The sequence below is a fragment of the Mobula hypostoma genome, chromosome 2 (genome assembly GCF_963921235.1).
Source record: "Mobula hypostoma chromosome 2, sMobHyp1.1, whole genome shotgun sequence".
Taxonomy (NCBI): domain Eukaryota; kingdom Metazoa; phylum Chordata; class Chondrichthyes; order Myliobatiformes; family Myliobatidae; genus Mobula; species Mobula hypostoma.
This window is the reverse complement of record NC_086098.1, coordinates 133,773,836-133,790,193: the sequence shown is the minus strand read 5'-3', so window position 1 is coordinate 133,790,193 and position 16,358 is coordinate 133,773,836. Positions and strand designations below refer to the sequence as shown.

Genomic DNA, 16,358 nt, shown 5'->3' with positions numbered 1-16,358 from the left:
GAAAGGAGGTACAGAAGCCTGAAGGCACAGACTCAGCAATTCAGGAACAACTTCTTCCCCTCTGCCATTCGATTTCTAAATGGACATTGAACCAATTAACACTATCTCACTACATTTTTATTTTTGGTTTTTTTTGTTATTTTAACTTAACTCTTTAATAGACATATATATATATAAAGTAACTTTTTTCTTTATACTTATTTATCATGCATTTCATTGTACTGCTGTAACAAAGTTAATATATTTCACGACACATGCTGGTGATAGTAAATCTGATTCTAACTCAAGTACCCCTGGGCATATTCCATCTGCCTTATTATGAGTATTATGTTAGCTATCCATCAGCCTAATTGTTTTCAACTTTCTGTTGTCACTGATTTTGCCTCTGGTGATCCCACTTTATCTGTATCAGCTTTTCAGTTTCCCACCAAGTTTGTTGCCTCCACTCTAACTGAGGGTACAGGAGGAGCCAGTTGGTTGTGGGGCTGTCAATGGTGAGTTACTGGCCTAGCTACACTCTCTGCCGTTCAGACTCCTTTCAATAAGGGGAAAGCACAAGAACTGAATCTGCACCACTGCTAAAATGCTGCATCATTGTGGAGATCCAATCCGGCCAACAGATTCACAGCTTGATATCAGAGGAAATAAATGTGAAAACCCCTTCAGAGGTTCATTTGCTCTGCAGTGTCAACAATTAATGAATTAAAGATCAAAATTCAAGCCTTCCTTAAATATAAGTTGTACACTGTTTCTACAAGAAAGAATACAATTAGAACAAAAAAAGTCCATTGCAGAGCAAAGTGGCCATAGTCTTGCTAAACTATGTGCAGGTTGGTTCGAGAAATGGTTAAAGGGAAGTAGCTGTTCTTGAACTTGGTGGCGTTGGACTTCAAGCTTGTGAACTTCCTGTCCGATAGTGGACGATGACATGGTGTATGATAGCGCCTCATGTAGATACTACATGAGGTGCTATCATAGACCATGTCATCGTCCACTATCGGATAGGAAGTTCAGTATACGACTTGCATGAAAAACATAAATTAAGTATGTAGGTTTGGTATGTAGGTATTAGTATGTTTGGTTTGGTATGTAGGTACTATCATAGACCATGTCATCGTCCACTATCGGATAGGAAGTTCAGTATACAACTTATATTTAATTTATGTTTTTGATGCAAGAGTCAATTCTTTCAGTGATTCTATGATGATTATTAATCTATTAAGGATGTATTGAGTATACCCACAAGAAAATGAATCTCAGGGTTGTATATGGTGACATACATGTACTTTGATAATAAATTTACTTTGAACTTGGGATGTTGTGTCTCCAATGCTATATGACTGTGATGCTGCTGCAAGCAAGTTTTTCCTTGCAAATGTGCATGACAATAAAATCCACTTTGACTTTTACACGTATCAAGACTAATTGGCAAAAACCTGGACTAATAATCCAGAGACAAAAGTTCAAATCCCACCACAGCAGGCTTGGAATTTAATTTCAGCAAAGTTAAGTGCTTGGAATGAAAAGCTACTATTTTAATAGTGGCTACAAAAGTACTGAACTGCCCTAAAAAAAGTCCTGACGAAGGGTCTCGGCCTGAAACGTCGACTGCACCTCTTCCTATAGATGCTGCTTGGCCTGCTGCGTTCACCAGCAACTTTGATGTATGTTGCTTGAATTTCCAGCATCTGCAGAATTCCTGTTGTTTGCCTAAAAAAAGTCCATCTGGTTCGCTAGCATCTTTTAAGGAAAGATATGTCTATCCAAATTCTGAATAGGAACACAGCCATGTGATTGATATTTAACTATCTTGTAAAATGTCAGTCAGTACAGAAGCAGAAAATGATGGACAATAAATACTGGGCTTGACTGTGTTACCCACAACCCATGACAAAATTTAAAGAATGCAACTGCAGCACCAAAGTACCTGATCAGTTGAAAAAGCGAGTGCTATTTATTTACTTATCGATGGATCGATTCAAATACAACATGGAAGAGGCCCTTCCAGCCCTTCGAGCCACACTGCCCAGCAATCCTACAATTTAACCCTAGCCTCATCACGGGACAATTTACAATGACTAATTAACCTACCAACCAGTATGTCTTTTGAACTGTGGAAGGCAACCGGAGCTCCCAGAGGAAACCAACATGATCACAGGGAGAACGTACAAACTCCTTACAGGCAGTGGTGGGAATTGAACCCAGATTGCCAGTACTGTAAAGCGCTGCATTAACCACTATGCTCCCGTGCCATGGAACATACTGAGGTCACTGCAGATGTTTTAAAAGCTCTAATCCTGCTTAGTATCTCAGGATTTACTCTCCCTACTACTAACAAGGCAAATATTTATTTCTTGCACAGATTTGACACAAAATATCACAAAAGATTGCATCCAAATTCAAACACCAATCTAAATTGCCATAAATACTTCAGAAAACGCCACGAGCATGCATTACCATGTAAAACCATTGCAAAAACATACCCGAATAACACCAGTGTACAGCACCAGATTGCCACTGCTTTCCAGGACTACCATCGTCTCGATACTCTGTTTATAACACAAAATGAAAGCAACATTAATACTTGCATTTTGTTTAAGCGAATCTATATTTGTAAAAATATTCATGGTTACAAGTATCCAAACAAGTCAAGAATGGCATTACACTTCTCCACATAAACATAAACTTGAAATTGGGAACAAACAGCTTCAGGTACCACCTTAACACTTATTATCGACAGGAAGGCAAAGACGGACAAGTTATAGTCAGCATTGCTTTGTACATGCTAAATGATGCTCACAAATTTACTGCATTTTTTGTAGAGGTTGCCAAGAGATATAATGAGGGCAGAATGGCAGACACTGTCTATATGGACCGTAATAAATCTTTTGCCAAGGTCCTGCAAAGGATGGAAGGTTAGGTTACATGGGTTTCAGGGTCAGCTCGCTAATTGCACACAAAATTGACTTTGTGAACAACGTCAGAGGATGGTAATGGTGAGCTGTTCACAATGGTGACCTGGGACTGGAGGTATGCCACAGGGACCAGCACTGCATTCACTGTTTGTGATCACAGACTTCCAGTGTCTGCAGTTTTATTTCACTGCTTTTTAGATGCTGACTATATTAGCTACTCTGTCAATGGACAAACAGACAGAAAATCTGAGACGGTCAGCATAAAAAAAATAGGCTGCTGTATAAATGCTCTCAGATTCCACAATAAATCAAGTCATTTCAACAACATCAACAAAACAATTCATCTTGCCTATAACCACTTTCTAACTACATTTAATATTTACTGTGGTCACAAGCTTCGTTACCTATTTCATTTCAGGTAATGATGATTCTCAATATATAAATCCACTTTCTTTATTACGGAATCATCTCTTTTTTCGGCAAACTCTTCTCCACCAATTGTCTGAGTGGTAAGGTGTCTGATTCTCTGCCAGAGGTGGTGTTAGATTGGGCGGGGGTCTGTAGTATCGTAGGTGAGATTCTTCTTCTTAACCTACCATGGTCCAGGGATTCTTGTTTGACAATGACAAGGTTATTTTTTTCATGGAGGTTTCATCACCATCCACAAATCATGTGCAGCATTAATAATTATTTATTTTTTAAATCGCTTTGTTCAATAAGCATGACAGTCCAAACCACGAACAACAAATAATGAAGCAAACAACAGTCTGCTGGAAGAATTTCGCCGGTCAGCGGCACAAGTGGAGGTGGAGCAGTGGTTGATCTGTCAGGTCAAGAATCTGCATTATGACTGAGTGTACAGAGGGGTGGTAGCCAGAAAAAGAGAATGGAGGGGGGAATGAAACAGATGATTGTTAGAACCAAATGGGGGGGGGGGAGGTTGATGGGCAGATCGAATCAGTGGAAAGAGGTAGATGGCAATGTACAGACAGAGGCTGGTAAGTGATAGGTGGAATCAAAATGAAGAATTAGGCAGACAGAGTCAAGTGGGAGAAGGAAAGGGGGCACTTTAGAGATAGAAGTTGGAAGTGGAACTGATAAGGGAGGATAACAGGCAGTTGGGAACCCAATGGAGGAAGATAATGAATCTAGGAAATGGGGGGTGGGGGGAATGAAAAAGGTAAACAAAGGAAGAGAGGACTTGGGTGGACAAGAGGGAGTGAGAAAGGACCACACGAGGTTGAGTTACCCAGAATTTAAATGTGTAGTGTTCATTCTATTGGGTTGTAGGTCATCCAAGTAGAATATGAGATGATATTCTTTGTTGTTCATAAGACAGCTTTCACTTTCTAATGTGCCTCTATGGCACTTGATACTTAGATTAGTAAAAGACTGTGCAGTTTTAAAACCATACAAGATTAAAGAAAGAAAACTCCTCTGGCCTTGTTAATAGCAGAGTTTCAACTTGTGAAACGTGCATCAGGATAAGTGCAGTGAGGAATTGCAACAGGAGCTCAACTCCCTCAGTACTCATTAATCAATGCATGAAGATTACATGGTCTTTTGCAATTGTGTGTCCCCCCCCTTGGTGCTCGAACTTCTATCCATACCCCTCGTGTAGGTGGTGTACACGATACTGAAGGGCATGTGACAGAAAATGAGTGAAAAGGAAATCAGTGGGGGAGAGGGATTCATGTGATTGCTCTGAAAATTGAATCCTCTTACAGCTTTTCTCTATGCAATAAGACTATTAGATCAATAGATAGTAGGAATTCATGTTGCAGGTCGCACTTGGGAGTATTGTGTGCAGTCCTAGTTGCCCCATATAGGAAAGATATAGAGTCCGTGGAAAGGATGCAGGTTTACCAGGATGCTGCCTGGATTATAAGGAAAGACTACAAGCTATAAGGAAAGACCACAAGCTATAAGGAAAAATTGGGCAAACTTGGATTGTTCTCTTCAGAGCTTTGGAAGCTGAGGGAAGATCTGATGGAGGTTTTTAAAATTATGAGAGCATAGATAGGGTAAATAGTCAGAATCTATTCCCCATGGTAGAAATGTCAAAAACCAGAGAACATGCTTTTCAGGGTGGGGAGAGAGTTTAAGGGCGCCATGAGGGGCATAATTTCATTCACAGAGTGTGGTAGGTGCCTGGAATAAGTTACAAGTTTAAGAGTTTTTTTTAACAGATACATGAACATATAGGCAATGGAGGGATATGGATGATGCATAGGAAGAGAACATTTAGTATAAAGTGGCATCAAGATTATGGGCAAATGGCCTGTCTAATTCTGTCCTGTTCTATGATGTTATATGTAAGAGCAGTATTGGGCCATTCAGCTCATCGAGTCTGCTCTGCCATTCAATCATGGCTGATCTTTTCTCCCCACCCTCACCCTCTGGAAGAAGAAACTCCTCCACATCTCAGTTCGAAGCGCACACCCCTTTATTTTGAGGCTCTGCCCTCAGATCCTAGATTCCCCTATTAATGAAAACTCCTCTCCACATCTACACTGTTCAGGCCTTATCGGTATCTGGTATGCTTAAACGAGCTCCCCTCTTATCCTTCTGAATTTCATCGAGTATAGGCCCAGAAACATCAAATGCTCCTCTTATGTTAAATCCTTCATTCCTCGGATCATCTTGATGAACCTCCTCTGGATCCTCTCAAGGATAAGAACATCCATAGTCAGATAAATACCATTCCAAAATGGTTACATTTCAATTCTTATGCATACTCCATACTACAGTGCACAGGGAAAAGATACAAGATAGTTGGAGAGAGATTCCAACTATTCTGGATGGATGACTCAGTCATAAACAAAATTCCTGTAAATGGTGGGGATTGTAACACTAATCCCTCTCAAAGGAACATCTGGAGAAAACATTGTCAATGGAACTATGATTACTCATCACATCTGTAATAATGTTGTATACATTGCACATTCTGTATGGAATGCAGCAAGGTTTAATTTGCAGCTCACCTCCAGAGGGGCAGCGTCCTTTGCTTGTATGACAGTCACAGTTCCAAAAATCAACTGAGTCATATCATTGCTCTCTTCAAATTTCACACACCTATTGAGGATTTAAGCAGATGCATCAGTCTAAAGGTTGCCAGGCAACCAACGTTTCCAAATAGTGAACAAGCAATCGGGGGCCTGGCCCAGTGTTTTAAGTGGGAAAGCAATACAGCAAACATAAAAATTGAAACCATACGATATTTAAATTACATCAAATTTTCAGTTAGAATGTGTGACCCAAGGAAGAATCATGGATGCGCAAGTAGATCCCCTTCAACAAGCTTCTTCCATTGATACTTTTTGGTTGTTTCACTCAACAATTCTGCACATCAGTCGTAACAGTCACTGAAGAGAAAGTCACCCATTGGATATTATGCACTTACATGGTTGTTGAATAAATACACCAATAATGTTCATTTTAAGATTCGATAAAGATATAAATTAAGTCATAATCATGCAGTAACTGAAGTACAGTGCACGTCGTCATTTATCCAAATCCCAAAATTAAATTATACAAAACATATGCTAACTGCTCAATTATGGTTTTATAAAAAAATGTGAATATTCGGCAAACCTAACAGTATTTTATTTAGCCCACTGCTCTAATCTCTCTACACCCATGACTGTGTGGCTAGGCACGGCACAAGTGTCAGGTATAAATTTGCTGATGACACAACTATTGTGGGCAGAATTTCAGAAGGCAGACAGGAATGAGGTAGATCAGCCGGTTGAGTGGTGTTGCAGCACGACCTTGCACTCAATATCAGCAAGTCCAAAGAATTGACTGTGGACTTCAGAAAGGGTAAGATGAGGGAACACACATCCCCTCATCGAGGGATCAGAAGTGGAAACAATTTCAAGTTCCTGGGTGTCAACATCTCTGAGGATCTATCCTGGGCCCAACATATTGATGCAGTTACAAGGTGGCAGGACTGTGGCTGTATTTCATTAGGAGTTTGAGGAGATCTGGTATGTCACCAAAGACACTCGCAAATTTCTACAGAGGTACCGCGGAGGGCATTCTAACTGGTTGCATTGCTGTCTGATACGGGAGGGTTGCACTGGATCGAAATAAGCTACAGAAAATTGTAAACTCAGTCAGCTCCATCATGGGCACTGGGCTCCCAAGCATCCAGGACATCTTCAAGAGCGATGCCTCAAAAGGACGGCATTCATCATTAAGGACCCCCACCACCCAAGACATGCCTTCTTCTCATTGGTACCATCAGGGAGGAGATACAGGAGCCTGAAGGCACACATTCAACAATTCAGGAAAAGCTTCTTCCTCTCTGCCATAATATTTCTGAATGGACATTGAACCCATGAATCCTACCTCCTACCCTTTTTTAAAACCTCTTTTTGCAGTATTTAGTGAATTTAACTTCTTTAATATATTATTCTTGCTGTAATTTACAGATTTTATTATGTATTGCATTGCACTGCTACCGCATAACAACAAATTTCATGACATGGGTATGCCAGTGATACGAAACCTGATTCTGATTCAGATCTGCGGAGAGACAGAAAAAGTAATATTTCAGTTCAATGACCTTTCATCAAAACTAATGAGAGGTCATCAACCTGGAAAAGTAATTCTGCTCCTCTCCTCACAGATGGCTCCCTGAACTGCCGAATATTACAAGCATATCCTGCTTGATTTGAGATTTTCAGTACTTTACTTCAAGGTTGTTCTTTCATATAAATTACTTCTTTAATCATCCAGGAGATTAACCAGAATACCAAGGTCTTGTCATTTTGACCAGTATATCAGTGAATAAACTCACCGTAGCTGATGGCGAGACTCCACCAAGTAACACAAGAATTTCTGACCGCAGAGATCACTGGTAATAAATACTTTTGTGGCCTGAGAATTCTTTTCCCTGTGAAGGCAGAAATAAACACTTAAATATCATGTAAGGCATTACCTGGTGTTGTTATTGAGGTTACTGCTTTACATTCCATTGAAAATTTCACCCAAAAACCTTCATCACAAATTATTTTACAAACATGGTTAAATAGCAATACGAGACTATTTAACCAAGGCAGGAAAACAGAAACAAAAGAAATACTGCAGATGCAACACACATAAGATGCTGGAGGAACTCAGCAAGTCAGACAGAATCTATGGAAGTGAATAAAACAGTTAACGTTTAGGTCTAAGACCTCCCATCAGAACTTGGCCAGAAATATCAACTATTTATTCTTCTCCATAGAAGCTGCCTGATTTGCTGAGTTATTCCAGGCGTGTGTGTGTGTGTCTGTTTGTTTTTTTGCAGGAAAATGGAATTCAGAAAAATGGACATAACCTGAATGAATGACAAAATGTATTTGTGTGTCAAATTTCATTATTAAAGTAGGTCCAATCCATGCCTTGTAGACTTAATTTATTAAACTATTATTAATTTTTCACCTTGATTTATACAATACACATTTTCTGTCTGAAGCAGTGTATCATGTTATCCCCTTTCTTTCAATTTTCTCTCCTCTCTCTCGAGGCTCTTAATAATACCATAAGCTTTGTACCACCTCTCTAAATTATTTGTCAAGCTTGTGCACGATTTTTCAGACACCACAAGGTTCGACAGTGGAGCCAATGTGTCTTTCCCCCAACCTTGATACATGTGCTTGGGCAAAGAAACTTGAGAAAAATTTGGGAGCACTCAAGCCTACTTATCCATCACCACGCCCAAAGTCATCAAAGGTAACGCTCAAGCTGCGTTCAGGCATGAATTAGCCTCAAATAACCAACAGCTCATCAAATAAATGTGGTTAGATTTAATTTATGTGTTGCTGATTTGACTCCAGAATCAGATCCTTAATATTTGCTCCAGGTGGGAGGATTACCTTTCAGTACTAAGGTTGTGATTAACATTACACCACTTTCACAGAGGTGCCTTTAATTTACTTTCAACTATTCACACCAAAAATAAACATATACCACCAGCCACACATGGAAGTAAAGCAACACTGACATCTTCCTAGACCAATAGTTTCTTCCACTATTTCAAGATTGAAAAGGCAGGAAAATAGATTGACCTCAACATCAGATGTGATCAAATGGAACGGAGGTACAGAGGCAAAGCAAGTAGTCCTGCTGCTTCACAGCTCCCATGGAGCAGGCTGGATCACACCCTGTGATGCAGTCTCTGTGGAGTTTACGTGCTCTTCTCATGATTGGGTGGTTTTCCCTCTGGTGCTTCAGTTTCTTCCCACATTCCAAGAACCTGTTGGTTAGCGTGTTAAATGGTTCCTATCAAATATCCATAGTGTAGGCAAGTGGAAGGCAGACAGGGAGGGGAATGGCTTGGAGAATTCATGAGCATGCATGCCAACAAATAAGTTGGGGAATGGAGTTAAAGGGATTCTGATGGGAGCCAGCCAGAATGGACTCGATGGGCCAAATGGTCTTCTTTGCTGTTGTAAGGTAATAAGAGAAGCGAATATAAGAGAATGTGAGGTGACTTTCACCCCTGCAGAGACCAACATAATCCCACTCAGCACCGATCTCAAATCAAAAGCAGGACTCGCTGGCTTACAGTAGCATTCCAAAAAAAAAAATCAATGCCACTGAGCATTTCAAAAATGGTTTCATCAGTGAAACGTTTTTATCATGTCTGCAGAGAAAATTAAAGGACTGATGAAAGGTTGAGAGTCAGAACTGATGGGATTCAGAACTAAAACATCAAATGAAGTCTAAATGATCTACAAACCCCAGAACATGCTTGAGATATATTAACATAATGCATCCACATCAATTTTACCATTTTCATGGAAACAACCATATCTTCTTTCACTATTTGGATCATCTATCAAAGCAGCACATGAAGAAACTCCTTTCTTTCATTTGCCCTATAACGCTAATTAGGTTCTCCAACATGTGACAGTCAGATTTTTAACAGGAGAAAATCAATTAAAAGCATGCTTCTCCCCACTCTCTGTTCTGACTTGGCATAATTCAGTCAGAAACTCATTTCAGGATGCAGCAATGTTTTATAACTGAATTACAAATGTGTGCTTCAGTTTTTTAAGCATTAGTACAAAATATCCACCTCTTTTCTGATATTGAGCTAAAATTCATTAATGAAGATTCAAAACATTACGAAAGCTATGTTTTTGGCTCATTGATATAACAAATTCCACATAAATAACTCACCAAATATGTTACAGAGGAACAAGAAAACTACTTAAAAGCAACAAAGGAGGAGGCACGCACTCTGATGACTTAAATGTAGCTACTTAAGGAACTTAAGGTACTGAGGAACTTGCATGTTCCTCAGAGTAACCCCAGAACAACATCTATGAGACAACAGCAACACACTGAAAATGCTGGAGGAACTCAGCAGGCCAGGCAGCATCTATGCCGAAACATCGACTATACTTTTTTCCATTGATACTGCCTGGCCTGCTGAATTCCTCCAGCACTTTGTGTGTGTTGCTCAGATTTCCAGCATCTGCAGATTTTCTCTTGTGTTCTATGAGATAATAGTCTTTAATGTGTATAAATGATTAGTGGTAAACACAAGAAAATCTGCAGATGGTGAAAATCCAGAGCAAAATGCTGGAGGAACTCAGTAGGTCAGTCAGCATCAAAGGTTAATGAATAAACAGTCTTTTCTTTTTAAATCCTTTTATTAAATAAGTATACAAAAGGGAAACCATATAAGCACTAATACACTGTTAGAAATTACAGGAGATATTAATACCGAAAAAAATTGATACAAACAGTGCAATTTAAACATGAAATAATAAGGTAAAATAATAGTATACTAATTTTATATATATATATCAATAGAGAAAAGGAAGAAAAACCCCCAAAAAAAACCCACCATGCAACTAAACTAAAAGCAAAGCAAAGCAATGGGCTAACTTGGAAACAGGTAGAGCTAAAAAACTTAAGATCACGTCCTCAAACCCGACCTCCATTAAAAACAGTTAAAAAAAGCAAGAAGGGAATATAAATATGAAACAAAAGAGAAAAAAAATTACATTAAATGAAAATATTGAATAAAAGATCTCCAGGTCTGTTCAAACTTAAATGAGGAATCATAAAGATTACTTCTAATTTTCTCCAAATTTAAGCATAATATCGTCTGGGAGAACCAGAAAAAGGTAGTTGGAGCATTAGGCTCTTTCCAATGTTGTAAGATACATCTTTTCGCCATTAAAGTAAGAAATGCAATCATTCTACGGGCTGAAGGGGAAAGATTACTGGAAATTTTAGGTAATCCAAAGATAGCAGTAATAGGATGAGGAGAGATATCTATATTCAATACCTTTGAGATAATATTAAAAATGTCTCTCCAAAAAGTTTCCAGAGTAGGACAAGACCAAAACATATGAGTTAAGGAAGCTATCTGCCCCGGACATCTATCACAAAAAGGATTAATATGAGAATTAAAAACGAGCTAATTTATCTTTGGACATATGTGCTCTATGAACAACTTTAAATTGAATTAGGGAATGTTTAGCACAGATAGAGGAAGTATTGACTAATTGTAAAATCTGCCCCCAGTCATCCACGGAAATAATAGAACCCAATTCTTGTTCCCAATCTGACCTAATCTTATCAAATGGAGCTTTCCTAAGTTTCATAACAATATTATAAATAATAGCCGTTGCACCTTTCTGACATGGATTAAGATTAATTATAGTATCTAAAATATATGTAGGAGGAAGCATTGGAAAGGAAGAAAGTATAGTACTTAGGAAATTTCTAACTTGAAGATATCTAAAAAAATGTATTCTTGGTAAATTATATTTATTAGATAATTGTTCAAAAGACATAAGGGAACCATCTAAAAATAATCCAAAAACCGTGAAATAGCCTTAGTCTTGCAAATTTGAAACGCACGATCCGTGAAAGAGGGAGGAAAAAATGTTACCTAAAATAGGGATCGCTAGCTCAAATTGGTTAAGATCGAAAAATTTTCTGAATTGAAACCAAATACGTAAGGTATATTTAACTATCGGGTTAGAAACCAGTTTGAGGCGTTTCAAATCGAAAGGAAGAGAGGAACCTAAAATAGAGCCAAGTGCATAGCCCTGAGCAGATTGTAATTCCAATACTACCCATTTAGGGATGGATAGTGTAACTTGGTCAGGTAACCAAAATTTCATATGTCGAATATTAGTTGCCCAATAATAGAATCTAAAGTTAGCTAATGCTAAACCTCCATCTCTCTTAGCTTTCTGTAAATGTATTTTACCCAGTCTCGGGTTTTTATTTTGCCAAATAAATGAAGAAATTTTAGAGTCAACTTTATCAAAAAAAGATTTTGGAACAAAAATCGGTAATGCCTGAAATATATATAAAAATTTTGGCAGAATAAACATCTTAACTGCATTAATACGACCAATCAAAGTTAAATATAATGGAAACCATTTAGATGAAAGTTGAGTAATATGATCAATTAAGGGTAAAAAATTAGTCTTAAATAAATCTTTGTGTTTATAAGTAATTTTAATCCCAAGCTATGAGAAATAATTATTAATCAATTTAAACGGAAAGTTATGATACAAGGGAAGTTGTTTATTAATCGGAAAAAGTTCACTCTTACTAAGATTTAATTTATAACCTGAAAAAAGACTGAATTGTGCTAATAAATCTAAAGCAGCAGGGATAGATTTTTGAGGATTAGAAATATATAAAAGTAAGTCATCAGCATAGAGTGATATTTTATGGGACTTTAAGCCCCGAGTTAACCCAATAATATTTGGAGATTCTCGAATGGCAATTGCAAGAGGTTCTAATGCAATATCAAATAATAAAGGACTAAGAGGACAACCTTGTCGAGTACCTCAAAAGAGAGGAAAAAAAGGTGAGCTTAAAGAGTTAGTACGGACCGAGGCCATAGAAGAATGATATAACAGTTTGATCCAAGATATAAATTTCGAGCTAAAATTAAACATTTCAAGCACCTTAAATAAGTAAGGCCATTCTACTCTATCAAAGGCTTTTTCAGCATCTAAAGAGATAACACACTCAGGAACATTTTGTGAGGGGGTATAAACAATATTTAACAGTGTGCCAATGTTATAGAAAGAGTAACAACCTTTAATAAAACCCGTTTGGTCTTCCGAAATAATAAAAGGGAGAACTTTTTCTAATCTGTTTGCTAATAATTTAGAAAAAATTTTAGAATCAACATTTAATAAAGATATTGGTCTATAAGATGCACATTGAGCAGGATCTTTATCCTTCTTTAATATTAGAGAGATTGACGCTCTATAGAAGGATTCGGGAAGTTTACCAAGTTTTAATGAAGCCTCGAAAACCCTACCGAACCAAGGGATTAATGAAGGTGCAAAAAACCTATAAAATTCCACGGTAAACCCATGAGGGCCAGGAGCTTTCCCCAGGTTCATAGAGGAAATAACGTTCTTAATCTCATCAATGGTAATGGGAGTATCTAGCATAGAAGACATATCCTGTGAAATCTCAGGGAAATCTAGGTTATCTAAAAAGTCATTCATATATTTAGAGTCTCGTAAAGACTCAGATTGATATAAGGAAGAATAAAAATCAAAGAAGGTTTGATTAATCTCCGCATGATCAAATATCAATCGATCATTTTGATTATAAATCTGATTAATTTGAGATTTAGAATAATTAGACTTCAATTGGTTAGTCAACAATTTGCCAACTTTGCCACTGTGTACATAAAATTCACTTCTTGTTTTCTTTAATTGGTTTACAATCGAAGACGAAAGTAATAAACTATGTTCCATTTGAAGTTCAGTTCTTTGTTTATACAACTCCTCAGAGGGAGCTGTAACATATTTCCTATCAATTTCCTTAATCTTGTCCACAATGACCAGCTCCTCCTGCTTCAGCTTCTTCCTCAAAGCAGCAGAATACGAGATAATCTGACCACGAATATAAGCTTTAAAAGTATCCCAAAGTATGTTCACAGAAATATCCTCTGTATAGTTGATTGTAAAAAAAAGATCAATCTGTTCATTCATAAAGTTAACAAAATCCGAGTCCGGAAGCAACAACGAATTAAAACGCCATTGTCTATTATTTTGTGCGTTGACCTGAATTTTAATAGAAAGCTTAAGTGGAGCATGATCCGAAATGGTTATAGAGTCGTAATCACATTTAATCACTGAAGAGGTAAGCCGAGAGTCAATAAAGAAGTAATCAATTCTTGAATAGGAATGGTGAACATGTGAAAAAAAAGAAAAATCTTTTTCCTGAGGATGCAAAAAACGCCAGATGTCCATCGACCCAGAATCAGAGAGGAATGAGTTAATCAAAGTTGCAGATTTATTGGGTAAAATCCGTAAAGGAGCCGAACGGTCCAAAACTGGGGATAAGCAAGTATTAAGATCTCCACCCCGGATCAATGAAAACTCATTTAAATTCGGGAACCAATTAAATAATGATTTATAAAATTCCGGACAGTCCATATTGGGTGCATAAACATTGACCAAAACTACCTTTTTATTAAATAGTAGACCACTAACCAGTAGAAATCTACCATTCGGATCAGAGATAATATCATGTTGTACAAAAGTAACTGAGGAGTCTATAAAAATAGAGACGCCTCGAATCTTAGCGTTAGAGTTCGAATGAAACTGTTGGCCCTTGCAGAATTTTAAAAAATGTAGTCTGTCCCCCCTCCGCACATGAGTCTCTTGTAAAAATAGAACATGTGCTTTAAGTCTCCGGAATACTTTAAAAACTTCTTTCCTTTTAATAGGATGATTAAGACCATTAGTATTCCAGGAGACAAAATTAATAATAGACTCCATAAACCCTAAAGTCAACCCGCAAAAAAAAGGATTGACGATAGGTTCGACCCACGAACCCGGAAAGGGAGCAGAACAAACCAGAGATAACGGGAAGGAGAACGCAACCAATACTTCAATAATGTAAGTAGCCCAAGAAGAAAAAAACTAAAACGTGAAGCCCCTCCCACCACCCCCCACCCAATGACCCCAAGGCTAAATCTAAAGCAGACCCGCCATAAAGAAGCAAGCACTAAAACTACCCCCATGACTTCTGATAGACGCTCACTAAAAAAAGTGTAAATATAAAAAAGATCAGCTAGTTATAAAACAGTAGAAGAATAAAAAAAAGGTAAATCAATTAAGACAAGCACAATGTAAAACAGAGAAAAAGCCTGAAAATATAAAGAAAACCGTAACAGACCACAGACCCTATGATTAACCAAAAAAAAAGAAACGAAATTATTAATATAAACTAGTTAGGAAAACCTACAAAAAAAAGTACATTTAAAGACTACGAAATTTAAGGCCTTCGAGGAAATACACAAAATGATACTAAGGGAATAACCACCCATAATCCCCAGGGAAAAAGAAAGGAATGACGCAGTTAGAAAGAAAGTTTGGCAACCATATTAATTAATCAAAAATAAACTTTTCTGCCCATACAAAACAAACAAAAATTAAACCCGACAGATTCACAACCTCCGATCAAACAGAGATAGTTAAAAATTATGATTAAGATGTTGAAAGTGAAAATTGATCCAGATAACTCTGGGCATCCGATGGAGATTCAAAAACACGGGAAGCTCCGTCAGGCGTGCGGATCCTTAAACGCGCTGGGTAAAGCAGCACTGGTTTTAAATCCATCTTGTAGAGTTCCGACATCACAGATCTGTAACGAACCCGTTGATCCCGAATCTGTTTGCTGAAGTCCTCCACGAACCGGAACCGAAGATCCAAAAAAATCAATGTAACCTTTAGATCGAACAAATCGAAGCAGTTTCTCCTTGTCTTGAAAGTAATGAAAACGTAAAATGACATGCCGAGGTTTATCTGACTTAGACGAATATGATGGAACTCTGTGAGCCCGATCCAATAACGGTGGTTGGTCAGGAAATACGGTAGGAAATGCATCTTTTAAAAGTTGAGAGAAAAACTTTATAGGGTTGTCAGATTCAACAGCTTCACGAACCCCAATAATTCGAATATTCTGCCGTCGCATTCTGGATTCTAAGTCAGAGTTTTTAAAAGTCAGAAAGTCAAGTTTTTTCTTCATTGTAGTAATTGTTTCTTCAATTTTCTCCATCTTGAGTTAATTTTGTTGCGTGGATTTTTGAAGATTAGATATAGCCGACTGATGTTCCGTGATAGATGTTTGCATTTTATCGATTGCATCGGCAATTTTCTGGAAATTAATTGAAATTTCCACACGAATCAGCTCCTTTATAGAGGTTGAAATTTCCCTTTGAATTAGATCCGATATAGCTTTCAGAGTCAAAGGTGGTTCAGTCGGAGGGAGATCGGTACCTTTCGGTCTAACCGGAGGTTTGCCGTCCTTCCCATTTTTTCCATTCTTAGACATAGCAGACCTTAAAATCATCCCAATATCAAAAAGCCCAATTTATTTCAGATTATTGTAAAAGTCGATGCCGTAATGGTTAGTTAAATATAGCTGATCATAGGAAAAAAA

The 16,358-nt window shown here is 37.8% G+C and overlaps 1 protein-coding gene across 3 annotated transcripts in view; it reads right to left on the bottom strand.

Annotated features, from left to right (window-relative positions):
- Window positions 1-16,358, bottom strand: part of anapc1 (anaphase promoting complex subunit 1) — a 243,904-nt gene that overhangs the window by 183,632 nt on the left and 43,914 nt on the right. For all 3 annotated transcript variants that reach the window (XM_063040702.1, XM_063040703.1, XM_063040704.1), the window contains 3 exons: window positions 7,720-7,815; window positions 5,900-5,990; window positions 2,484-2,549 (listed from right to left, as the gene is read on the bottom strand). In XM_063040702.1, coding sequence (XP_062896772.1) covers window positions 2,484-2,549; window positions 5,900-5,990; window positions 7,720-7,815 — 253 coding nt within the window. The remainder of the gene's footprint in view (window positions 1-2,483; window positions 2,550-5,899; window positions 5,991-7,719; window positions 7,816-16,358) is intronic.